General features: G+C 44.5%; 1 protein-coding gene across 2 annotated transcripts in view; it reads right to left on the bottom strand.

The window, feature by feature from the left end:
* Nr5a2 (nuclear receptor subfamily 5 group A member 2) overlaps positions 1-26,691 on the bottom strand; it is a 120,678-nt gene that overhangs the window by 43,762 nt on the left and 50,225 nt on the right. For both annotated transcript variants that reach the window (XM_057769778.1, XM_057769779.1), the window contains one exon: positions 8,428-8,547. In XM_057769778.1, coding sequence (XP_057625761.1) covers positions 8,428-8,547 — 120 coding nt within the window. The remainder of the gene's footprint in view (positions 1-8,427; positions 8,548-26,691) is intronic.

The following is a 26,691-nucleotide window of genomic DNA, read 5'->3' as shown; positions in this document are numbered from 1 at the left end:
ACTAGCACTGGGAAAGATCTTAGAGAATTGTGGTGCTCAGCTGCTTGCTGGCAGGTGATTAAGGTACTGACGTGCGGTGACTAAAAGACCCTTTTAGAAAAAAGAGCCTCACAATGTAGCCAAGCTGGCCTCGAACTCATCATCCTCCTGCTTCAGCCTTCCCAGTGCAGCGTCTCCATGCTGGCCTCTGAACCTATTCATTTGCTTTTTACCGCCCTCCTTAGAAGCCAACACGAAAGCTGTTAGTTTGAGATGCTTACATTAGATTCTATCAAACTGATCACCACCACTCCCCCTGACACATGTCCTAATTTTTATGCAGAATAGTTTCTTGATCTGGAAAACAAACCCCAAAAGTCTTATTTCCATTTTCATTTTGAAAGGCGTGCTGAGAGGCGCCCCTCTTTACTATCCATGGGGATATAAGCAGCTTGGTTTATACTAACAAAGGTGAGGATGGCTATCCTCGGAGATCCTGTCTCTGCTCCGGAATTCGCAGTTTGGGAAGACCCACTTGGTAGCTGGCACTCCCAGCCTTGCTTTTCTGGAGAGCTCTTAAGCAACAGACACTCTTTTAGGTGCATTTAATTTTTGCAGGAGCAGCAAATTTGTCTGGGAGGCAAGTCCTCATCTGCCACTCACCCAGAGCAGTCTGTATTAAATTTTTATATTTATTGACATTTCATTACCATAATTGACTGCACTTGCTTCGCCGGAGAAGGCACGGGGCTGCCTCCGACGCAGGAGAACTAGTCCCTTGGGGAGAATTTGCAATTAAAAACAAGGCAGAATGGATTTTTTTTTTATTGTGTAAATATGATGAGTTGAATTTTCAGTTTTAACTAGAGAATACGGGGTGTAAAGAAATATTTTTCAAGAGTAGGAAAATTATGAGTCAGTGGAAAGAAGAACCCCCGCCTCCCCAAAGGTGTCAATCAGCTTACAGGAGAGTCAAGTGCGCATGAAAACGCCACCACTGATGTGCAGTCCAAGGGGCTTCAAGCCCTGTGCCATCCAATTGCTCTGCATAGACCCTGGGCTGGCATCTACCCATGTAACTGAAATGTCGAACACTCTATGAGCTCCTTCAGGTGGTTTGAAGAATGCCTGGAAGGGTCAGTCTGCAGGCAGCTTGAACCCTGGGGCAGGAAATGAGCAGGGGGAACCATACAGAGCACACACAACAGGGGCACTTCAGGCTTGAAAGTGATATCCAGCCAGCATTTTAAAGGGGAATTTTCTACATGAAGGGGTAGATGTGTTAGCACATACACTGGTAACCCCAACACTCATATCCTAGGACAGGGTTCCATCTAGGAGGGAAGCCAAGGCACGAGTGGAAACAGAGACCTTGGAGGAGGACACTGCCACTGACTCACTCAGTCTGCTTCTATAACCCAGGACCATCTGCTTGGGGGTGGCACTGCCTACAGGGAGCTGGGCTTTTCCACATCAGTTGTTAATCAAGAAAATATTCCAGAGACTCGGCCACAGGCCACTCTGAGAGATGGCTCTAGTTTGGGGCACATTGACAAAAACTAACCTGCCATGATGGGGGCGGCAGAGACAGGAAGACGACTACAACATTTGGGGCCAGCCTGAACTATATAGTGAGTTCTAGGCCAACCAGGCCTACTTGATGAGACAGCAATTTCAACCAACAGTCAAACAAAGGTAAATGTCAGGGTTTGCTGCTGGTATAACACAGGCTGACCATCCTAAATACAAAAGCCCTAGCGAGTATTCAAGTCTGGTGGCTCACACCCTTAAACCTCAAGACTCATCTGAAGGCTGAGGCAGAAGAAACCGTAGTAGCTCAAGACCACTCTGGGTTACATGAGACCCTGGCTCAGCAAAACAAAACAAACAAAAAACCTAGAAACAACCCCTGCCACATGAAATACCCTCAGAGCTAAAACTTTCCAATCACCAGCAGGACAACTCCAAGTGACAGATTCTGTGTTACACGCACTCACCGAAAAGAACCAGACAAAATCCTCTCTGGGCTATGTATGTATGTAAGGTGCACACGAAACAACTGACCTGCACATTTAGAACCGGGTCTATCCCTTGTTCTATATTATGTAACTCTCTGGCACTTAAAATCTGAAGCACTCCAGTCCAAACATTTTCAGATAAGGGGAATTCAGTGTGTAAGAAATTCTATGGGGGCAAATGGGCTAGGTGGATAAATGACAGCAGGAAGGGCCAATGAGATGACAATGATGGAAGAAACTGGAGACAGAGACAGATGACAAGGCCTAAATAATGACTCTTACAAACAAAGACAACTGGGAAAGTCAGACACCAACTCCACCCCTTGGTGTCATCGTCATTAAATACAGTAGGGGGGCTAGCAAAGGTGCCCATCACTTCTGTGGCTATGCGGATGCAATCTGAGTAAGAACAATACGAATTTTCCAGCACTGAAGGTGTGCTGAGGTATGGAAGCTAGGTGTCAACTGAATACAGTGTGGATGCTTCTTAATACACACAAGTACCTGGTAAGAAGAGCCACTGGTCAAGCTCTGATTCAGAAGGCTGTGTTAAAATGAAATGTAAACATAGAGTCTATATGAACTTTCAAACAGGTCTATGTAAGTTTGAATAAGAGAATTTCATATTTAAAAACATAACACACCACATTAAAGGGATCTCAGTTGGCTCCAAGCATTATCTGTTTAGTGAGATTCTTTTAGTAAGATATACCTCACAAAATCAATTGGCATCTCCACCTTTATAGCCGTACATTTATTTACATGCTAATTTGAGAGCTCAAACATGCTTATTAAATGGGGGCTCTGACAACATTTCTTCCAAGGATAATTTATCAAATTGCACACCTCTGAAGGGGAACGAGGATTCATTTCTGATAAATCACAGGCCTGCAACTTCCTTACCTTTTATTGCAAACATAATTATATTTTCATTGTTGGATGCAGGGTTTGTGCTCATTTCAGGAGCAGCTGGCCTTGTCTTTTATGTACTTAGTAAAATTAATTGATTGCTCTCTTACATGTAATCTTTATGCCATTAAATTCAACTGAAGAATGTTCTAAGCCGTGTCCCCTCTGGATAAATTCCACTCATTCCGAAGATGCAGAGATAATTTAAGTTAAATTGCTTTTAGTTCTAATGTCCAAAATTTTGATGACTTGGATATTGTAAGGTTCTTGTCATTTTAATACAGTGCACAATGACAGAGGGTATTAAGTTGACAGTAGACCTTTCCCTCAGGATGATGTTACAGTGACTGTTTATTAGGCACAATATGCAAATACTAAAATCTGACCTCATGTCAGAGTATTCTGTTATTTGATATATACACAGGGATACGTGCATGTGTGTGTGTGTGTATAGCTTTAAAATAACGGATAAAAAAAAGAACTGTCATAAATATAAGGTACTAGTCAAATAGTGTGACAGCACTGAATATTAATGATAATTATGCTTTCCTTTTTGTCCCAGAGTTATATAATCTGCATTTATATCAATGGTGGATGAAAATACACAAGTAGCTAAGGATGGTGGAGCACACCTTTATACCAGCACTCATGAGGCAGAGGCAGGTGGATCTCTGTGAATTCCAGATGAGCCTGGTCTACAGAACAAGTACCAGACATGCCAGAGCTACATAGTGAGACCCTGTATTTAAATCAGACAGGAAGGAAGGGAGGGGGGAGGAGGATTGAAGGAAGGTGGGAAGGAAGACACATAAAACATAACTTTAAAAAGCAAAGTCTTTAAGAAGAGCTAATTTTAAACACCCCCTAGTACTAGCAGCTTGGACATGGAAGGCCCCAGCTCTGCCAATGGTGCCTGGGACAGCTGGCTGTCCCCCAGGCTTGAGGTCAAAGCTGTGCTATCTTATCTGTATCCTCTTCAGGCCTCAAGATGGTTCCCTGGGGACACCACACTTCGCAGCTTTGTGACTTTATGTTCCCCTCTTTCCCTCCTTTTCTTTCTCTTTGTGGTGCTAGGGATTGAACTCAGGGCCTCACATACTTTTAGGCCAATACCTGCCTACCAAGCTGCACCCCCAGAGTACACCTCATTTTTACAACTCAGTATAGGTAGTCTTTTCTTCCTCCTCTGCTGGAGCGGTTCCACAGGTTCACTACAGCACTCCACTGGGCCTTGCATCCCTCAGCTGGCCAGAGTTTGGCCAGCACACATGCGTTTCAGGACAACAGGCAATGACTGTCCAGGGTCTTCTTTGGGTCAAGATTTTATTCATCTTAGTTGGGGCTTCTGTTGCTGTCATAAGAATCCCATGGCCAAGAGCAGCTTGGGGAGGCGAGGGCTTGCTTCAGCTCACATGGCCTGATCACACGTTCTCTTCTGAAGTTCCTACAGTGCACCTGACTGTGCTGGGGGGCTTGCCTGTAGAACTGCACAGTGCAAAGCCCCCAAAGAACAGTTGCTGCCATGATCAAGCAGATGGAGGAAGGGCCTTTCTTATCCCTACGCACCGCACTGCAGGGAGGGGTCTGATAGTTCTCCTCTCGCAGCTATGACTTGTGCTCCGTTCATTAGTCTACCAGAAATACCTTTTACCCAAATGAAAAAGCATCTTCCTCACCTATGGGTGAGTGCCAACCATGACACCTTAGGAGAGTTCTGCATGCTTTATTGGTATCATGTAGCTTAATTTCTTCCCAAACCATCAGCATGACCTTGATCCAATGCATAATGGAACCAAACTTCCATCTTGGTGTGAAAGTCTAGACGCTAGACAATTCATGGGAATGGGCCACTATGTCTCCATGTCAGCGCTGTCTCTGAGACTTACTTTTTTACTGTAGTACTACACAACTACTTCCTGTCATTTCTATTGCTGTTTTCTCGTGTGGGTACCACAATGGTTCCTGCCGAAGAGGGAAGGAAACTGACACTTGAAAGGTAGGGTGACTTTCTCAAGATGGTGTACCTAGTAAAGTCTAAAAAGGGTACACAGGCTGTCCCCACATAGTGAGATTCAAATGCACACATATGTACATATACAGAAATACACATAAATATACAGACACATATTTACATGTGTACTCTTACCATTTCCAAACCAAACTTAAGAAGTCTGTACTAAGAGTCAAAATGCAACCTAGCTGGGTGTGTTGGCACATGCTTGAAATCTGAGCAGCAAGGAGATTGAAAGAGGGGGATCATGAATTTAAGGTCAGCCTGGGCTACACAGTCAACTCTGTTTTAAAAAACCATCTGTCCCCATAGGAAAACACATGCTGTCCCTAAAGTTGTCCCTGCCTTTACTATGCTGTAGACAAAATGAGGAAGGAGGACGCTCTGTTTCCCACCGTGTACTTTAATATATTTGTTTTCCCTAGAATATTGCTGACTCTTAGACTCAATAAATCCCTCCTCTTTTCGTCACTGCATCGACGGCCTCCTTAATGTTGGCATACAGGACACATTACATTAGTCATTGTCGCCCTAGCCCTCTTGTCCCGCCTTTGCTATCTGGGGAATATTCATCATTCTAAGAAAAAGTACTTAGGATTTAGAAAGTGGCCTAAGTAGGAGCTTAGTGACTGGCAGGTCATTGTTGCTAGCCCACACTGATAAGAGGAAGCAGAAAGATGAAGAGGGTGTGGACAAGGCTAGCACCTAGAGCACGGCTAGCTTATTTTACTCAGGTTTTAGGCTGGAGATATAATAGTTCTCATGCACAGTCATCTACTTGGCTAATATATTTAATGTTATAGTAGATGCTAGAAGCAGACACATATCAACTTGATTTCTTTTCAAACCTGGGGGGGGTGCTTCATGGCAGAGCATGTGTGAGGCCCTAAGTTATTATAATCTTTCAATGTATACGTACACACACACACACACACACTTTCTCTCTGGGCTTGAGTCTCAGAACCAACACTCCATCTTCCTCTCCAGTGGCTGTCTCACCCCCTCCTGCCTCCTGATCTTTCTCATGCTGTTGAAAAGTTCACGAGCTCCACAAGTCTTCCTGTGGGCTCTTTGCTTGCCTTCTCTGTAACCGCAGGGGCCTGGGCGTATGCTTCTCTTGCTTGCTCTATGATGGACGGTAAAAGCCTTCTCCCATAGTTACCATAAATGAGAATGCTTGGTAACAAGAGCCATCATCAGGCTGTTGCCACGGGGAAGGCGGAAATGTACTGTACTGCAGGAAAGGTATAAGGAAAAGGCCAGGGAGTTCCCTCCTTCCATTGGCACACACTGTCTGGAGTGGCAGTAATTGACAGCAGGGGTTAACACTGTTTACTCTGTGACTGTGTTTGGTATTACGAATCAGAGAGACACTGAGTGGATGGTGTAGGAGCATGCCTTTAACCCCAGCATTTAGAAGGCAGAGTTTGAGGCCAGCCTGGTCTACAAGTGCTAGTTCCAGAACAGGCTCTAAAGTTACAGTGAAACCCTGTCTCAAAATAGAGTCAGAGAGCCGGGCGGAGGTGGCGCACCCCTTTAATCCCAGCACTCGGGAGGCAGAGGCAGAGGCAGAGGCAGGCGGATCTTTGGGAGTTAGAGGCCAGCCTGGTCTATAAGAGCTAGTTCCAGGACAGGCATCAAAGCTACAGAGAAACCCTGTCTCGAAAAACCAAAAAAAAAAAAAAAAAAAAAAAAAAAAAAAAAAAAAAAAAAAAAAAAAAAAAAAAAAAGAGTCAGAGAGACAATAGGTGTACTCTCAAACAGTAATTACTGTTACTTTAGGTGGCACTCGAGGCAAAATAACCTAAGAGTAAGAAATATTTCTCAAGAACTGGGATGAAATGGCACAACCCCATTTCATTAAAATAAAAAATATATATAGAGATTGAATTCATTCATGAGTTGTGTCTTCTGCTTCTAATGCAGCCTCTAGGTGGGCAAGGGTGGGGACAGTCACAGATATATCCTATGACACAACTCAAAAATGGGCAGGTTCCATCCAAAGACTTTGGTCCCAGGAGGAAAACACCAAATAAGGTTCGGAGAACCAGGAAGTCAAATAGACAGTCCCATCTCAAAAGTTCTCCCCAGAGATGCTGAGAGCAAGGACCAGATAGTGATGGAAACGGTCGAGTTGATCCAGTCGGCCAGAGCTCTGAAATGGTGCTTGCTTTTAATTTGATTGGGAAATGTGATTTATTAATAATACGGCAAATGGTGTGAAGACAGCCTTCCATTTTCAAATATGTACTGCTGTGGTTTCACAGCACATAAACATTTATGACTGGACGTAAAAGATCACAGTGCCTGCATGCTGGAGTCGCCCCGGCTGAACGATGCGATGCTGCCCTGCATAGCGATGGCCAAATGGACTTAAGAACTCACGGTGTACCATGAGTTTATACCACCAATCGATCCAGCATTTGCAGGGAGGAGAGTACAAAACCAGGAGAATTTACCCACACCCTAAAATGTCAGCATTAAGTCCATTTTCCTCCCTTTCCTTATATGGTTACACAGCAGTCTCTGCTTCCCCATGTGTTGCTCAAATGCTACCTTCTCAACAAGGACAAACAACTATCCTATTACCTCTGTAATTCTTAGGCCCTGCCTGAAACACAACTCTGTGAATATGTGTGCACTCCTTTTCCTGCTGGGTCCTATTTCTTCAGCTTCCTTTGCTCCAATATACCACAGGTTAGTGTGTTAGGTTGTTATTCTCAAGCCCACGCCCACGCTACAACACTAAGTTCCAAAGTGCCAAGGAGTATTTTCTGTTTTACTTCCCAATACACACCAGTGCCTCAGAGGAGAGACCAGCACACGCCACAGCACCCAGGAAGTATTTATGAATTCGCCAAATATCAATCTAACTAACTTCAAGTCTAACTTCACAGCATCTTTTCCTTCCTTCTTGAAAAAGGGAACTCCTGTCCCTTCTCATGTGCGTGCCTCGAGGCCAGCTGTTTGACTGCATGTGATATTTAATTTTGACTCCTCCACTGACATCATTCCAAAACAGCAAAGATTCGGGGGCTGCGGGGAGAGCTCAACAACAGTGAACACTCGCCCGACGTGCATGAGTTTTCTCTTTAGCACAATCATCACGACCATAACCATCATCATCACCAACAAAACAAGGACGCTCCGGTTTATAAAGGAATTAAACTGGCTAGCTAGCATACAGATGTGGTAAGTTCATGCAGAAATAGAAGGGGAAAAAAACCCCACCATTCAAAATTCCGAGTCTGATTTAGCCGTAGCTCTGACCCTGTGCAGGACTCCCTATCCTGCAGAAGGCAGCAGAAAGCTGTGGATACTGTTCCTCCCCAACATCGTACCAGAGCAGGAACTGCGTGCCAGGAGTCATCATTTCTCGATTATTTGCAGCCAGTCCCTCCCTTTGAAGCCCAAGAGTGCTTCTGACCTAGTTAGACTCCTGCCACTCCAAATGTGCTTAATAATGAGTTTTTTGTTTTTGTTCTGCTTTGTTTGGGTCTGGATACTCACTTGTTGCCCAGTTATCAGTAAGAGCGACCCTTCCTTCCCATGCACCACTTGCCGGTAAATGTGATCAAGAATCAAGAGCTCGCTCCAGCAGTTCTGAAGCAGCTTCATTTGGTCGTCAACCTGCAATGGGAAAACAAGAGCACGTTACTTGCTACCTTTTTGGTTTTGTCTAATTCACCAGGCAAAAAAAATCAACAAGTAAGGAGGTCCCGTCAGTGACCACTCAGACACATGCTTGGCATCTACACGGCTGCTCCTGAAAAACACAATTTTTATTTAGACAAATACTTCAGAGTATAAACTAAGTATAATCAACGGGCTTCCAGGAGACAGCACGCCATTAGATTGTTCTAGCTGGCATTACAAGAGCTTTTGGAGTTAGTTTGGTTATCAGAGGGACTGGAGCCAGGATGGTCTTGAGCAAACCCTGAAAGGAATGATCCCAAGTAGTCCGTGCTCACAGATGTAAAGGTTACACATCATAGCTTGCTGCCAAACAGAAAGAAAATGAACAGGGTAGCCGGAGGGATCTCTGGAGACAGACGAACAGTGGCCATATTGAGTTTTTAGAGATATTCCTTACTTCTAGGTAAGAATTCCAACTGTGTTTTCAAGGATTTGAACCCAGGACCCTAGGCAAATTCTTTACTACTAAACAAGCCCAAGTGGCTATTTTTGAGTGAATTATTTGGTGAGACTAAGTGTGGGTTTCGGGGATAAAAGGATAAACAAGGTAAGCAGATCCCCTACTGCCTTTATGGAAATCATTTGCTTGGCCCAATACCCAGAAGCGTCCGCTTTCTTCTTTAGAAGCTGTGCCAGAATGCTGTGTGGCAGGGTGAGGGGAAGGGAAGGTAGGTGCAGTAGCTAGATACTTTATCCTCTGTCGAGGGTTGACTGCAGGTGAGGCCCTGTGTCCTGATGACCCAGCAACAGGCATGTCATTGCACCCATAGGGGACTGCAGTTCTCTCTCTGTGTCGGATGCAAAGGGTGATTTCAGAGCAAAGTGCAGGCTGTTCCTTGGGGTTTTATTGCGCCCCCATACGCTATCAGTATCTCATCTCAAATTTATCAGTCTACAATAGCAATTTGGCTCCATTCATTTTAAAAACTGTGATATGAGGCTTTGGTTATTTATTTAGCACTCTTTTCTGGGAAGCCAAAAACACTGTACTTTGAGATCATCTTTCCAATAATAACCACACAGGATAGCACTGTACGGAACTTCCAGGAGGTGGGGTCAGGCAGACCTCCAAAGTCCACGCGTGGGCAGAATGGGGATTCTGGCTTAAGAATCTAATTACACAGCAAGAAAATTTATTACAACAGAGCACACCTTTAATCCCTTGGGAGGCAGAGGGGAGTGGATCTGTGAGCTCAAGCCCAGCGTGGTATGACTTCCAGGTCAGCTGGAGCTCCATAGTGAGATCCCGCACTACCTTCCAGGATTCAGAGAAACTATGTCAGGTGATCTTAACTCCTCTGGCCTCTCTGCTCATCTGCATTCATGTCTACACACAGACATACATACATAATTAAAAATGATAAAAATAAATCTTTTAAATAAAGAAAGAGTAAAGGGAAAGCCGGGCAGTGGTGGCTCACACCTTTAATCTCAGCACTCGGGAGGCAGAAGCAGGCGGATCTCTGTGAGTTCGAGACCAGCCTGGTCTACAAGAGCTAGTTCCAGGACAGGCTCCAAAGCTACAGAGAAACCTGTCTCAAAAAATGGGAAAAAAAAAAAAGTAAAAGGGACTGTCATGGTGATGGAGGAGGGTGAGTGGGCATGAAGAAGCATGTTTCCTAGGTCACACACTCTCTTCATTTTCATCTGATGATAACCTGTTTTGCACATATAACATAGGAGACATGGTTACTGTGACACAGTGCACTGTTACATAGTTACACAGTTACTGTAACAGACTGCACAGTGAAACCTTGGCACAGAACTCTAACCTTCCCTAGTCCTTTAGAATGTTGAGGGTGCATGTTCAAATCTGCTCCGTTCTCTCCGGTCCCCACACCCCATCCCATGCCCACCTCTTTGGAAATTGATGGAATACGTGACAAGAGTCTAATTCTACCTCGAGTGTCATTTTGATTTTCCTTTTGTTTTATATGCAGTGTTGATCGTGGCATCATTTGTTCTCTGTAGAGTCTCCTATAACCTGCCTGATTCACAGTGAATCCTAACTGCTTATCTGCCTGCCCTTCTCTAAGAGACACATGATGTTTTTTAAACGAGGGCACACACGCCTGAATCATTTTCATCTCTGTGGTCCTTCACTTTCGCCCTGTGTATTTCAGATACCAGTCCTGTGGGGTAAGCTAGTGTCTCCTTTGGCCCTTGTAAGATAAACAAAAAGTGTTAGATGCAGTGACCATGTGTGGCCGTCCCTTCTCACATGTGTGTGCAGGTCTGCACTTGAAGCTGGCCTTGGGAAGGACTTCCAGACTGGCGATAATTTCAAAAGCCCTCCTGAGCAATTGAGCCTTTGTTTGAACACCCCACGAAGAGGTTTTTACACCAATATTCTGTTGCATTATTTCCATAATTGATTCTGTGCTCGTTTATGACCTCTTGAAATTGGTAAGAATGCAGCTTCATACTCTTCTGGATAATATCACCTTCATACACACAGGAATGAAAGGGGCTGGGAAAAGGCGACATCATCTTATCTATTGCCAGATAACAAGTGCTGACAGTTTGTAATACATACATACACACACACACACACGTACATATGTATGTATTTATCTCTGTGTATAGAAATATACACATATATATGCATATATTTAATTTTTATGTATAAAATGAACTTTGAAGAGATGAGTACCAAGGAGTCAGAAGGAAAAACCAATTTTTTAATAAGAAAATTCTGCTAGCATTAATGCTGTAATATTTCGGGTGGCATCTGGGGAGCCTAGGAGGAGACCAGTTTAGCTATCAGTCCCATTGTAGAGCAAAATGTCTCACCAGTGAATAGCAGCAGCACTCCCTGTAAGCCTGGGTTATCGGCAGCAATAAAAGCAAGGGCTTATCTCAGAAACAAGTTACTCATCAGAGAAACTCTCTACGCTGATATTCTAGATGAGGGTGCAAAGGGACACAGGGCTCACACTGCAATGAAGCACTGCTTCCCACGCCCCGGCCTGGTCATCATTAGAAGTGTGCACATTCCCCTGCCGAGAGAGGGCCTGGCAGTCAACCTGAAGAAGAAAAATGTGCAGCTCTTTCTCAACTCCACCTTCAAGCTGTCAAGTGTTTGTGTCACACACACCCCAACTTTGAACAGGTGAGAAATGATAATTCACTTTCCCTCTCGCAGAGAGTTTGCCTTATTTTGGTTTTTAGATTTGGCCATATCCTTTCTGCTCCCACATCCTTCCTACCTCCCCACCAAATCAAGTTCATGTACCTTTTACCTTCTCTTTAATTAAAAATAATTATGAATAAATGAATAAAAGCACACCCACCACACCAAAAAAGCCAAGATACCATACCTTAACTATAACAACAAAGCACAGAAAACCCAGAGTTCTCTTAGCTTACTACTAATGAACAGGAGCCTGCCTTGGAGTATGGCTGATGTACCCAGTGTCAATCAACCGGAGAAAACGAATTTACCCTCTCCAAGCCGTTATCAATTGGCAGCTTCTTGGTTAGGGGAGGGACTTTTTCTTTTCCCCTTCTCAGTTGCAGAGGTTTTTCATAAACCATGAGTCATTGCAGTTGAGCTTTAAAAACGTAAGGAAGACATTCTAGTGAAATGGAGAGAGGGGGTAAGTAGGCATAATTCTTGTTTCAGACCATCAACTTCCTGCACAGGACCTGTGTTTAAAATGGGGACAGGTGTTGGATGAGGTGAGGAACAGGATGAATAAAACAAAATCTGTGCTTCTGAGAGAGAATTCACACACCAGCAACAGGAGCAGAGTATCAACCAGATGCCCAAAGGCCCATTCTACTGATCCTCCAGGGTCATAGAAATGTGGGCATAGACAGACTCACCTTGTAGAACTCTATCTATCTATCTATCTATCTATCTATCTATCTATCTATCTATCTATCCATCCATCCATCCATCCATCCATCCATCCATCCATCCATCCATCCATCCATCCTTGACTTTTGGTTTGGGGGATGGCTCTCTCTTTGTAGCCCTAGCTATCCTGGAACTCACTGTGTAGACCAGGTTGGACTTGAACTCAAAGATCTACCTATCTCTGCCACCTGAGAAAAGACATATGCCACCATGCCCAGGACTTGTAGAATGTTTTAAATAAGTCTCTACTCCCCTTATTTATTTTGTTAGAATAACTCCTGAATCCAAATACAGTTTTTAAATGAAAGGAAAACACATTTAAAAAAAAAAAAAAAACAGGGCTGATGAAATAGCCCAGTGGGTTGCAGCACTTGCTGTCAAGCCTGATGACCTGAGTTCAATCCCTGGGAGGCATGGGGCAGAAGAAGAGAGCAGAGGCCTGTCAATTGTCCTCTGACCTTTACCCACTAATCATTCCTGCAAAAGAAATAAATAAATGTGAGCACGAGCGCACACACAGGCGCTACTATTCAAACCCTCTTCGGCATCACTACAAACAATGCCCAGGTACTTTTTTTTTCTTCCTAGTGAAAAGCAAGCAAACAAATCAATCTCTGGAGGTGGGTCGCCACTTCATTTTACAACTGTGGTGACATTTATATACATTTATCCAAAAACAGTGAGAAAAATCAAAACCCAAACCATCCAAAAGTCAACTCGACAAATTTCAATAAGAACCTGCCTCAGGCAATGCAGACGCGTGGCCACCTTAATTGTTTAGTGCTTTCTAATAAGTGCAGATGGCTATCTGAAACCCATATTGTAAACTGCTACAAAGTCCAAGAAAAAAAAATGATTTCACATTAACAATAATTAAACAAGCACTAAAAACAAGACTGAAGCAGAGAGAAGCAAGAGCCAGTAAATGCAAGGCTGATGCAATGCTCCAGAGTGCGTTGTGCAGAGTGCATGAGGAGTGCGGCATGCTTCCAACTGCATTGCTGTTGGTCAAGGACCTATCTGAAAACAACATACTGGGATCTAAGCTATCCTGGTCCTTTCTATATGTCTACAATGGGGTGACAAAGGCCCCCCGACAAGCCTTCCATGGAGGTGAACTCTCCAAACCGAGGAGGGGAGCAGAAGGCAGAGGGCTTTAACTATTGTCTGCCTTTTCCTTTCCATTCCCACAAGCCACAGCGGTGGGGGTGGAGGGTGTCTTCCTCCACTCCTCTTCCATTCAGGTCAAGACCAAGAACTCCCCAGATCCTAGGATTCAGAGACTAAATCCATCATAGAGGTGGATATTATAAGCATCCGGTTTGTATTGTTTGTCTGGACTTGAACTTTTCCCAAGTTCCCCAGACCCTCTTTCATGGTGCTTCAGCACACTGGAGTGCGTGGACAGGTGTACACCAGACAGTTATCAGTGTGTGGCCTGATCTCACAGCCAGGATGACCGCAGTAGCCTGCGCCTCACGAGACTTGCCTGTGATCGCAATAATCGGCTCCATTCATGAGGATGTGCCGCCTTGTATGTGGGTCTAATAACAGTAAGAGGGATTTCCGGTAAACCTCCTTCCTATTCCATGTCATTGTAGCGCCATCAGAAGCATCACCTTTGCTTGCTGTCATTTCCCTGGGAGCAAACTGGGCTAGAGCAACCAATAGGAAACAAGGTGCCAAGCTCTCATCTCGGAAGCTTTCCCTACAAAAGGACTTTACGGACCACATTAACACTTTTGGGGGCTTAGATATTGGATTTAGAATCTCATGCATGGTATATAAGCTTTCTATTGATTGAGCTATACTCCTGATCATTTCTGTTGATTGACTGGTGGGTTAGTTCTGACTGCTTGATTTATTGATTGACACAGGCCCTAAGTTTCCCTGGCATTCCGAAACTCACTCTGTGAGCTCTTACGGCTAGTGAATGTAGTAAGATCCCCCTGCCTCAGCCTCCCAGCAAAGCAGGGACTAGACCTGTGTCATGAGGCCCAGCTATGTTTATACATTTAAAAATAAGCAAATAGAACAAAGCTTGCATCCATGAACCCCCTTTAATCCCCACAACACTTGGTAAGGCAGGCTGAACAAAGCTGATCACCGTTTTGCAAGCACCAAAGTTACACAATTTTATCACAGAACTCTGCTAAACTGAAAAGCCAGGATTTGAAATGCTCATGATTTTAGTGGCCAGGAATATTAATAAATCTCTCCCAAGAATGCGCACAAGTCCCTGAGAAGCCATTAAAAGCTGCTCCTCTGAAACCCTCCCCCACCAGCTCCATCCACGTTGGTCAATCATGTACCCTTCCTTCACAACAACTTCACCTATACATGCTGGTTTCTGCCAAAATCTTAAATTGGGGTTCGGAAACATGTTGGTCTATAGACTTGAAAAACTAAAATATGGGCAATAATCCTTCATGAGAACAGAGTCAAAAACCGAAATTCCTCCTCTCCCACCACCCCGCCTCAGCAACACCATAACCTGGAATAAAGGGGCGTGGCTGACTCAGGATGGCTTGTCCTCTCAGGCTGGCCCAAGCCGTGGTGATGAGGGCCCAGAGTGGAGAAGAGAAGCAGCCCTACAGGCAATGGCATTAAAAAAAAAAAAATGTCTGTGGACAAAAAATAATGAACCCCATCCAGAGCCATTCAGTGGGGCCTACCAGTCCTGCATGCACCTCAGGGCCCCCAGAGAAGCACAGTCAATGTCCAACTGTGGACATTCGCAATCGCAAAGATCCCACAGCAAACTCACCAGGCTTCCAGGAAGGAAGCCGGGGGTTAATGTTTCCTTAGTCCTGTGCGTCCGAAGAGTATTCAGACTGTCTGTGGTTGCCTAATGCCTGCTTTCCGGGGACGTTAATGAAGCACTGCTTTCAGTAAAGCCGTGCTCATGCCAGGGAGTAAATGTGAAGTCCGGAGAGACAACTCAGAGTTTGATTGATAAAGCTGCACGGAGTGTATAAATATTGGATATTGCTACTGAGAAACACATATTCAAATCAGTTATGTTTGGTGAATGCCTGTAATTCCAGCTCTCCAGAGGCTCAGCCCCGAGTTCAGCCTGGCATACATGGAGAGCCTTTCTCAACACCTCTGTGTGAGAGCTGAGCAGAAACCTGAGTGGTTAAGAGCTCTGACCTGGGTTCAGTTCCCAGCACCCACGTGGTGGCTCACAACCATCTGTAACTCCAGTTCGAGAGCTTATGGTGCCCTTTGCTGGCCTCCGTGGGCACCAGGCAAGCAAGTGCTGCACAGGTATACATCCAAGCAAAATGCCTAGACACACATGAAGGGCTGGAGACATGGCTTAGCAATTAAGAGCACTCTGCTCTTCCAGAGGGCACAGTTCAAATCCATGAACCCACAGGACAGCTAAAAACTGCCTGGAATTCCAGCTCCAGGGGATATAACACCCTTAACACAGATATACATGCAGGCAAAACACCAATGCACATAAAATTTAAAAAATGAATCATTTAATAATGCATAAAAACCCTCACTTGTGTGTGTACACACTCTCTTAAAACTCCATTTTCTGCCAAGCCCCTGAATGTATGACAGTGATTCTTATTCTTCCTAATGCTGTGACCCTTTAATCAAGTTCCTCAGGCTGTGGTGACCACCTGCCACAAAATAATTTTGATGCTACTTTATAACTGAATTCTGCTACTGTTATAGACCGCAGGGTAAATATCTGATACACACACACCCCCCCGCCCCAGTGGTCACGACCCACAGGTTGAGAACCACTGTTCAATGGACCTGATATTAAGAATTTTTTAAAAATAGGAACTAATGGGGCTGGAGAGATGGCTCCGTGGTTGAGAATACCAACTGCTCTTCCAGAGGTCCAGGGTTCAATTCCCAGTACCCATCAGTAGCTCACAGCTGTCTATAGTTGTGTACGATCCAATTCCTCTTCTGGTATGAAGACATACATGCAGACAAACACATACATATAAATATTTTTAAAAAGATAGGAACTAATTAACCTAAAACCACTATCATGGCAGATTATAAGTACATTCCTAATCAGTAATAAAACTAAGCAGCATATTCTGGGCACCCTGAAGACTTCATAAATACATGACCCAGTTTGGTCTACAGATTTCACCACCGCCACCAAGAGGGTTGGTTAATCTGTGTAGCCCTGGTTGTCCTGGAACTTCATTTATAGACCAGCTCTGTCTCTGCCTCTCATGCGCTGGAATTAAAGGCATGGGCCACCATGCCCAACCTCAGTGATTGGGTTTTCTTTTTCTTTTTTTTCTTTTTGGTTTTCCATGATAGGGTTTCTCTGTAGCTTTTGGAGCCAGCCTATCCTGGAACTAGCTCTATAGATCAGGCTGGCCTCGAATTCATAGAGATCTACCTGTCTCTGCCTCCCAAGTGCTGGAATTAAAGGAGTACACTAACACCACCAGCTTCTGTGACCAGGTTCTTATGTCAAGAATTTACAGCTGGGGGCTGGAGAGATGGCTCAGTGGTTAAGAGCATTGCCTGCTCTTCCAGAGGTCCTGAGTTCAATTCCCAGCAACCACATGGTGGCTCACAACCATCTGTAATGAGGTCTGGTGCCCTCTTCCTGACTGTAGGCATCCACAGACTGAATATTGTATACATAATAAATAAATAAATATTTAAAAAAAAAAAGAATTTACAGCTGGGCGGTGGTGGTGCACAACTTTAATCCCAGCACTCGGGAGTCAAAGGCAGGAGGATCTCTGTGAGTTCGAGGCCAGAGCACAAAATAGCATGACTCCATGGCCAAGGAGCTATGGTCAGGGCTGCGACTTCTGACAAAGAACTCAACAGAGCTGAACTCTAGCCATGCTTTGTCGATGTCTCCCTCAAAAGAGAGGCATGTAAATCAGGGACAAAAACAGCACAGAAACAGGGCCATCTAAGTCAATGACCGAAAGAAAAAGAATTGAGATGCTAAGCGAAAGACAGCGGTCTATAACAGTAGCAGAATTACAGTTATGAAGTAGCATCAAAATTATTTTATGGCTGGTGGTCACCACAGCCTGAGGAACTTGATTAAAGGAAAGAAGTTCAGATGGTGGGTACAGTAGACGGATGTCAAATGCTTTGTAGAGCTTTTTCTTTCTTGGGCACAGTGGTGTTCGCTGGTGGCTACTACCTATTTTCCTATTCTTCAGTTCTGAAATTTCCTATGTCCTCACCTGTTTGATCTGGAAGATGATATGCAAGCAGCAAATCCCCTTGAAGGAGACTTGCTGTTAGGTTTTATGTCAATTTGATACAAGCTAGAGCCCTTTGGGAGAAAAGGAGTCTCAGCTGAAAAAATGTACCTACTAGACTAACCTGTGAGCAAGCCTGTGGTACATTTTCTTGGGAGAGAGCCCAGCTCACTGTGGGCACTACCACCGCTGGCTGGCAGTAAGAAGGCAGGCTGAGAAAGCCATGAGAAGCAGGCGGGTAGGAGCACACCTCCATAGCCTCTGCTTTAGTTCCTGCCTCCAGGGGTGCTGCCTTGAGTTCCTGCCCTGGCTTCCCTACACAATGGACCAAATGCTGAAAGACGATGATGCAGTTTGTGGTTTGTGGATATGGCTTCATGGCTGAGCACTATGTACTGAATAACCAACCCAAGGGCTCATCCCTAGGAGAGGCTAATTCTGCAAGCATCATTAGTGACCTCTAGTTCTTTGTCTAGGTATGGGATCCCTCCTCCATATTAGCAGGTCCGTTTATACTGCCACTGTTCCAAAACAAAACTGAACACAATGCAGAGATCAACAGATCGTAGGGAGCATAGTCCCAGACAAACCAGTATCACCTAGCCTGCATTTATGGCTCAGGGAACATCTTGGAATGAGGGCCAGAAACATGGGTAAGTGCCAGAGTACCAGATATCACCAAGTCTGCTTTGAAACAATCTTCCCTAGAAATGGCTGCATAAACCGAAGTTGCTATTGGCCATGGCGTTATGTCATAGCAACAGAAATTCCAAGAAGACGGTGCATTTGCTGTTGGCTTTCTATGAAGTCAAGAAAGGATTTGTGACTTGGTGACATCTTCATAATCAGGTAGTGAAGTTATATCTGCAGTTCTCCCTTCCAGTCACCGTCTTAACAAGCATGCCACCAGGGATGTGACAAGGCCATCGTTGAGCATCTTGGATTAAGGCATGAATGGCAGAAGGTTCTGGCTGCCCCATTCTTTGTGAAATAGAGAAATGCAATTGAGGCCCTTGAGATGACAGGGTGGGGGAGGAAGAGACAAGCTGGGCGATAGTCTACAGAGCATCCTCTGCGCCCTCTACAGTCACTAACAATTGTCCTTTCTAGAATGCATTTCGGTCTTTTAAAAAAAAAGTGTTTAGAGGCTTATGTGTCCTTGGTCCCTTTTGGCTGGCTGCTTCAATCAGGCAGTTAGCCAAAAAGAAGAGGAAAAAAAAAAAAAAAACCCCACTCCAGTGGCCTAAATATCTCTCGCCAAACAACTAAAATTAGGACAGAAATGAAGCCACAGTCCCTAGGGAAGATTCGGTGGTGGGAATTCTTTGGGCGGGCACAAAAATTCCTAGGAGAATTTTTCTTTTGGGTTCCCTGGGAGTACACAACAGGATGAACTTGTCCCTTCATGTTATTTAAATGCCTCTTTCAGGTCACCACAATGTCAAATGTATGTTTGCTCTGACCAGAGATGGGGGTCGTCAAAAAAGAGCCGGGCATGGGCTGAGAGCTCCAGGTTGGAAGTCTGATCTCAAGGTGCAGAAAGGTCATTTCTAGGTCAACCAAACAATTTTTATTCATTAAAAAACAGTGCATGTCTGGAAAGTTTTATTCCAGTGCTCTAAATATCATGCACTAATGCCAAACAGTCCCCATGAAAATGCCCTATCACTGGTAGTATGAATGACGTTCCCCAACACTTACCACTCAGGTTGAATGTTGTCTCAAAATCTGTGCTGGGTCACACCCTGGTCCTAGTCCTGTGCTTATAGGTTATACTGGTTATACTTAACTAGTATTTACTTGTCAAGGCAGAAATGTCCCGGTAACTACCTTGTTCCCCAGAGATTCCTGGGATAAAGGTCTGGTTCACAGCTGGTGGCGACACTGATTAGTGACAGGACCTTTGCGGGACGAGACCTAACGGAGGGATGCCAATACCCCTTGAATGGGCTGTTCAGATGGGGCCCCATCATCGTGCGTGAACAGATTCCAATAGTTCTATGCACCATCACCTTACCAAAGGTCCAAAAGTCAACAGGCTTGACCACAATTCTAACCTCTGACACTTGAGTCAAAATAAGTGGTTCTTCCTAATAAGCGCATTATATCAAGCATTTTGTCAGTAATAGAAGGCTGACTTCATCCCAAATTACCTCCTGGAGGGAAATATGTTAACAGTGATAAAATTTCTCCATTTCAAATGAAAAGATATTTATGGCGTAGAAAATAAAGACCTTTGGAAAGTTGCAAAAACAGACACCAAATAACAGAACTTTGCAAGCTCTCTGACCTGGGGAAGACCGTGAGGGCAGCTGAGGGTGGAGGGCTGGTGTCTGCTTAATCCCACGGGGTGGGGGGTCTGGCTTTATGCTCTGAAGGAAGAAGGGAGTTTTCCTTGGAACAACAGAAACTGCCAGAGATAAAGGGTCATGCCGTCTGTTGCTGAACATCCCAAACTTCAGTATGGGATTAAGTAACACGAAAGAGTTACTTGGTTCTTGTCTTGATTCTTAGACAAGTAAGAACTTAATTTGACTGTGGTGTGTTTTTACTAGTAGCTTGAGAGACCAGCACAGGAAAGGGCGGCGCTCCACCAGCAACCCATAAGAAGCACCCGGACCTTGTGGGCCTTGATGATCTACCATGTGAAACCACATTTAGCCCTGTCCCATGGCTTCAGCGAGGCTCCTAGCTTCTTGGTCCCTGTGGTGCCTTGAATAAGAAGGACCCTATAAGCTCCTATCAGATGCTTACCACGGAGCGCCGCAGTGCAGCTACTTGGAAGGATTAGAATGGTTAGTAGGTGTGACCTTGTTGGAGAAAGTATTACTGGGGGTGGTGTGTGAAGTTTTTAAAAGTCCATGCCAGGCCCAGGTGCACGCTCATTCTTGCTCTCTGCCCGCCCTTCTCCTTTCCCTTTTTCTTTCTGCTCAGGATCTCACACTCAGCTACTGCTCCAGTGCCATGCATGACCCCGTGCTCCCTCCTAGGATGATGACAGACTAAACCTGAGGTTGTAAGCCAGTCTCCAGTTAAATGCTCTCTTTTATAAGACCCCTTGGCCATGGCGTCTCTTCAGAGCAATAGAACAGAGACTAAGACAGTCCCCTAGGGAGTCTTCACTGTAAGGACCAAACCTCTCAATTGCAATAGACCTATATATGAGTGGACTTCTAGTGGCTACATCCACAGCCAGTGTCCTTTTAGCTGCACATACTCGGCGTAGTGGTGTATAGACCCTAAACCTCCACTAAAGGGCCTAGACCTAAAGCGGGGTCACTATCATCATGAATTCGCCAAATACAAGTCTCAATCAATTTCTTACTTTGCCAGTTAAAGCCAAATCCTGTACATTCAAGGAAGCAACTTTAGAACCATGCCTAGCTCTTCTGTACTTGGGTGTGAAGAAAGAATGCCTAAGAGCACATTTAACATAATCTCTATTTTCATATTGTTTCAATTACATCTAAAGAGAGTGGATCTCATCCTGTGGGTTGCAGCCCCTAGGGGTTGCATATCAGATATCTTATATATCAGATATTTACATTATGATTCCTAAACAGTATAATTTAAAGATTGGGGGTCACTACAGCATGTAGAACTGTAACAAAGGGTCACAGCATTAGAAGATTGAGAACCACTGGGAAAAAGAAGCTGAACCAGGGAATGGATAAAGGAGTGAAAGTACTCAGTGCCAACCCAGATGATGACCTAAGTTCAACCCCCAAACTCACACAGTGGAAGAAGAGGGCCAGTTCCTTCGTGCTGTCCTCTGACCTCCACACAAGAGCTGTGGAAGGTACATGACCCCTCCCCAAACAAGTCAATAAACATGTAAAAAGAATTTAGCAAATAATTTTAAAAAGAATCTGCAATCTCTATGCTGTCTGCTCCCTTCCCAAACACTCATCCAGTACATACCCATCCATGAGACAAGAGGTTACCCATCCATGAGACAGAGGTGTGCCAACTTGGGCATGTCCCCACGAGGCAAAGAAGGATATTGTAGCTTAACCCAAGCCAGTTCCTTTCACTGTTCATATGTCCAGGCATTCTTTACTCACTCTTTAGTAAAAGTCTAAAACTGTGGTGGTGTCCCCAACACTCAGAATGCAGAGGCAGGTGGATCTCTTTGAGTTACAGGCCAGCCTGGTCTGCAGGGTAAGTTCCAGGAGAGACAGGGAGAAATCCTGTCTCAAGAAAAACAAAGATGATAGATAGATAGATAGATAGATAGATAGATAGATAGATAGATAGATAGATAGATAGATAGATAGATCGAGATGATAGAATAAAATCTACAATTACTGTGTTTGTCATTGAATGCAGTGAAGAAAGAGAACCCAGCAAGATCTAATAATTTACGAATAGCAAATACACTGGTCACTGTATGGGTAGCTGAGTAGAGTACAAGGACTCCCACTTATTCCCATGTAAAAAGGAAATACTGATTGCAATAAAAAAACGGCTTTCTCATAGGAATGGTTAGGGATGGAGTCCTTGCTTCATCTCAAAAAAAGAGGATGGAGAGAGAACAGTATCCCTCCCTCTGGGTTTCGTACAGTAGAAATCTGCTTGATGTATGGCTCCACGAAAACAGGTATGCTATTAATAGGAAAAAATTGTTTACGATTTCCATGTCCATACCCAGTTACTGGAGGGCTAGTGTTCTTCAGGGACAGAGCTGTGAGGTCCCCAGGGGCTTCTCAGGCACATGCCTGTTCATCCGTGCTATGCTCTTCAGTAAATCCCAAGAGGGAGCTGGCAGGCTGCTTAGCCGGAATGTGCTGGCTGATTTATGATACACAAGAAGGTAATTCAGTCAAGTCATGAAGCCGAATAACTAACTAGCCAAGGGCTTTTGCACTGGACAGATATACATACACCTATGGGGAAGTCAACTATGTCACAGCCATCGTCATGCAGTTCTGTTTTCACATACCAGGGGCTGGGGATGTCCCTCAGTGCTGTGTCTACTGTGGGCAAAATGCACCTCCCTTGCCTCATCCCAAATTTTCATACAGCTGCTCATAAATTCTCTATTGTCCAAAAGGGCGAAACAGCCTCGTGGAATAGGTAGGGTTTTGAACACTGGAGTAAGAAACACATATCACATGATCAGAATCTCTTAATAGTCATCTGTGAGAGATCATCTTTGTAATGAGGCCACCACATACAATTTAGAAAGCAAAGGGTCTCTAGATCTAGCACGCAGTACTTGCTATTATGGTCAATTGTTACTCTTCATGGCCAAAAAGTATCTTGAAGTCTTAATGATGATTCAAGACCTTTTCCTACATGATATCCAGTAACAATCATGGCTCCATCACAGGAGAGAGTAACCATGCTCCCAGCCCAAGGCCAGCTGCACCAAGACAGCATTTTTCTACACCAGTTGAGCCTGGCCTGTTGGTACATTTTTCAGCAGCAGCCCAAACCTGGCTACTCAGATCAAGGGCCACAGACATCTTCATATCATTCCAGTGGCTCAGAGGAACTTAGGCAGAGTCTGGCTAAAGAACAAACCACGTCCTCCTCGGTGGGACCCTTTGCCTTCCCAGGACTTGACATCTTAAACAGTGATCTGGGTTTAGTATAACCCTTCCTGTCCTTTCCCCAGCCCCACAGCTTCCCTAAATGAGTAACTCAGTACTCTTTTCTCAAAGTTCTGATGACAAAGGACTAAGGTTGCCTTGCATATTTGACACTGGAAGTGGCATTTCATAGGCATTTTTCAGAAATAAGAAATCTGTCCACAGTAGAAAGGCAACCTATTTTCTGCTAAACCCAAGTTCTTTCTGAACAAGGAGAAGATCCTATGCTAGGAGACAGACAGGCTGCCTAAATGAGGGGGAGAGCATCCTTCCTGATAGAATCCTCAGGCGAAGAGCTATCCGTCTCCATTCACACGCCACCCTAGCAGTTCAAGGAGGGGAGTACCAAGGAGCCCTCAGATCAATATGGTGAAGTATGGAGATTGATCTCATCCTGGAGTGAGTGCATTGATGAGCTCTTCCACATGACCTTTGCTCCCGAGTACAAATTAGACTCTCCCACAGACCACAATCTTGCATGGGGACCTTCAGTGTTTGCCTGCTTTTAATAAAGCACACTGCAGACCGACCTCAAAGATGACTACAGAAAATATATCCTGTCTTTACAAATGAGGAGGCCATGAAGAATATGTTTGTAATTATGATGTCATAAACAAAGTTATTTTAAGAGTGTATTTTTTTCATTCTGTTATTACAAGTACTATATATTTCTTGGCAGGAAAAGTCCTGTTTGACTTTATTCTCTCTTAAAACTTTACGATTCTACCCAGAACCTGGAAACAATCTAAATGTCCCTTGACTGAAGAATGGATAATGAAAATGTGGTAAATTTATACAATGGAGTACTACACAGCAGAAAAAAATGATGTCTTGAAATTTGCGGGCAAATGGCTGGATCTAGAAATCATCATTTTGAGTGAAGTAACCCAGATCCAGAAAGACAAATAGCATATGTACTCGTTCATAAGTGGCTTTTAGACACAAAGCTAAGAAAAACCAGTCAACAATTCACAATCCCAGAGATCTTAGACAACAAAGAGGACCCTAAGAGAGACATACATGGATTTAATCTCATGGGAGGTAGAAAAAGACAAGATCTCCTGAGTAAATTGGGATCATAGGGGACCATGGGAAAAAGTAGTAGGGGAGGGGGAAGAAGATGGGAGGGGGCAGAGAAAAATATATAGCTCAATAAAAACAATAAAAAAAAAAACCTTTATGCTTGTTAGTCGGGCAGTGGTAGCACATGCTTTTAGTCCCAGCACTCAGAAGGCAGAGGCAGGCGGATCTCTGAGTTTGAGGCCAAACTGGTCCACAGAGTTCCAAGGCAGCCAGGGTTACACAAAGAAACTTTGCCTTGAAAAACAAACAAACAAACAAACAATCAAACATCTGTTTTCAGAGCCAATACACCTACAGTCCATCTTGAGACCTCAAGGTGACTCAGTAGAACTCTCAGCCCACAGTGCTGGCGGATGCTGCACCACAGTTTGAGTAAGTATCTGTAGGAAGCCTCAACAGACCTAGATGTGATCATGTGAGCATCGTCTAACATGCTGTTGTGTTCTCACGCTGCCATCTGAGGCACAGGAATGCAGATGGAGGTCATTTGCTCCGACAGCGAGGGTGACTATTGTGGGATCAAATAGTGGATACAAACCCAGGCTCCTCGGGGAGCTAAGAGAATCGGGTGAAGCTGGGCAGACAGCACAGGTCAACCAAGTGAGCCTTTGTTTATTCGCACTTCTGGAAAGTTCTAAGCAATACTGATGCACTGCCCCCCACGTTGTTGTGAGGGCTGATTGAACTAATATGCAAAGAACGCTTGAGACAAAACTTGGGCTCAACAAATAACGGCCGCTATTAGAGTCTATTCCAGGCAAGGTTTTTCTGTAGCTTTGGAGCCTGTCCTGGAACTCCCGCTGGCCTGCCTGTCTCTGCCTCCCTAGTGCTGGGATTAAAGGCGAGCACCACCACCGCCTGGTGCAAAATGCCATCTTAAAACAGTAAATGGAAACTGGGTATAAGGTCAGTGCAGGACATCCCAGCTCTACAAAAAAGAAAACCTAAACTGGAAAGAAATTTCTATTGGGGGTTTGTATTCAGTTGGTATCAAACTTTCTCAGACTTCAGCCCACAGGAAAGAGTAGCTATCAAGAGTGACAGGCAATATTTAAGACAGTAGCTTTCTAAATCTGGTCAAAGAGCACGAGAGGTTAAAACTGTTTTCTCAATTATACCAAGATGTCATTTGCCCTCAACTCGCCTGACCCTCCACCTCTCGGGAGTACCTAGAGGCTGCGGATGTAATGACATCATCACAGTGGTGGCAAAAGGAATGTTTGCTTTGGAGATTCTCTGGTTTTAGCTCTTAATACACTAATTTTGATAGTCATAACTGGCACAGCTGTGTGGTGGAGTTTGGTTGTACAGCAAGTACATGGGACATGGGAGACATGATTTCCATCCCTAGACCCACCGAATGGGTGTTTGCAAGAATGCCAAGCACCCTGATATCAAAAGGTTTGAGGATCCCTATTCATTTTAAATCCATCTCGATCATTTTCATATCATCATAAATGAGTTCTAAAGACAGCTAGGTCCAAAACGGTGCTTGGGATGCGGGACAAAAGGCAATGAGCAAGGTTGGGGACACCGATGTGTGAGCTTGGGGAAAAGGAAATGTTGGCAATGTTGGCCTGGCCTAGAGTCTAGGAGGGGGAACAGCTCTGATGCTCCATTTCAGTTGGCCCGAGAGCGTTGGTCTGGGGGAACGAAGGGCTGGAAGACACGGCCGGTGTGTTGCCTAGCTGGGGTGTTTGATGTTTTTCATAACGTTGAGAACGGTATGAACAAACCACAAAAACAGAGCGAATACGTGGAGTACGGGAACACAGAGATGCTGGACAGCTAACGGAGGTCCTAGCCAACAACCGTGAAGCCTACAGCGGGAGATAAGAGACAGACGCCACTCAATAAGGCCCCTCTGGCTACCTCAGAGACTAAAAATTTTCTTTGTTTTTACGTCCCCGATTTTAACCTAGGTCAGGGTTACAGAAAAAAAAATAAAAATAAAAGACTCAAGTTTGCTGAGATGTGACCCTCTTTACGGGACGTCTATTATTGAATCCACTTGCCATATTGTAAGGTAATTAGTGAGCTTTTCAGTTCTAAAAAAGTTTCCGGAACTCATTCTCTCCCCGCCCTCATACCTTTCCATTAATAATAGACTTAATTATTTGGCATAAATAAGACTTGTTTGGCATACTAATAAAAGAAAGGCTAAACAGCTCCTAACAATAAATGAATCCTATTGTGCTCCGGGCGCTTTTTTCTTTTTCTCCCCCACTTCCAAGCAGGGTTTAGTCCGTTCCACCCCCCTCACACACACACACTGCTGGATAGGTAGGTGGATAGCCACACTGCTCCTAAGTAAAAAACT

The sequence above is a fragment of the Chionomys nivalis genome, chromosome 5, assembly GCF_950005125.1.
Source record: "Chionomys nivalis chromosome 5, mChiNiv1.1, whole genome shotgun sequence".
Classification (NCBI taxonomy): domain Eukaryota; kingdom Metazoa; phylum Chordata; class Mammalia; order Rodentia; family Cricetidae; genus Chionomys; species Chionomys nivalis.
This window is presented reverse-complemented; position numbering and strand designations above follow the sequence as displayed.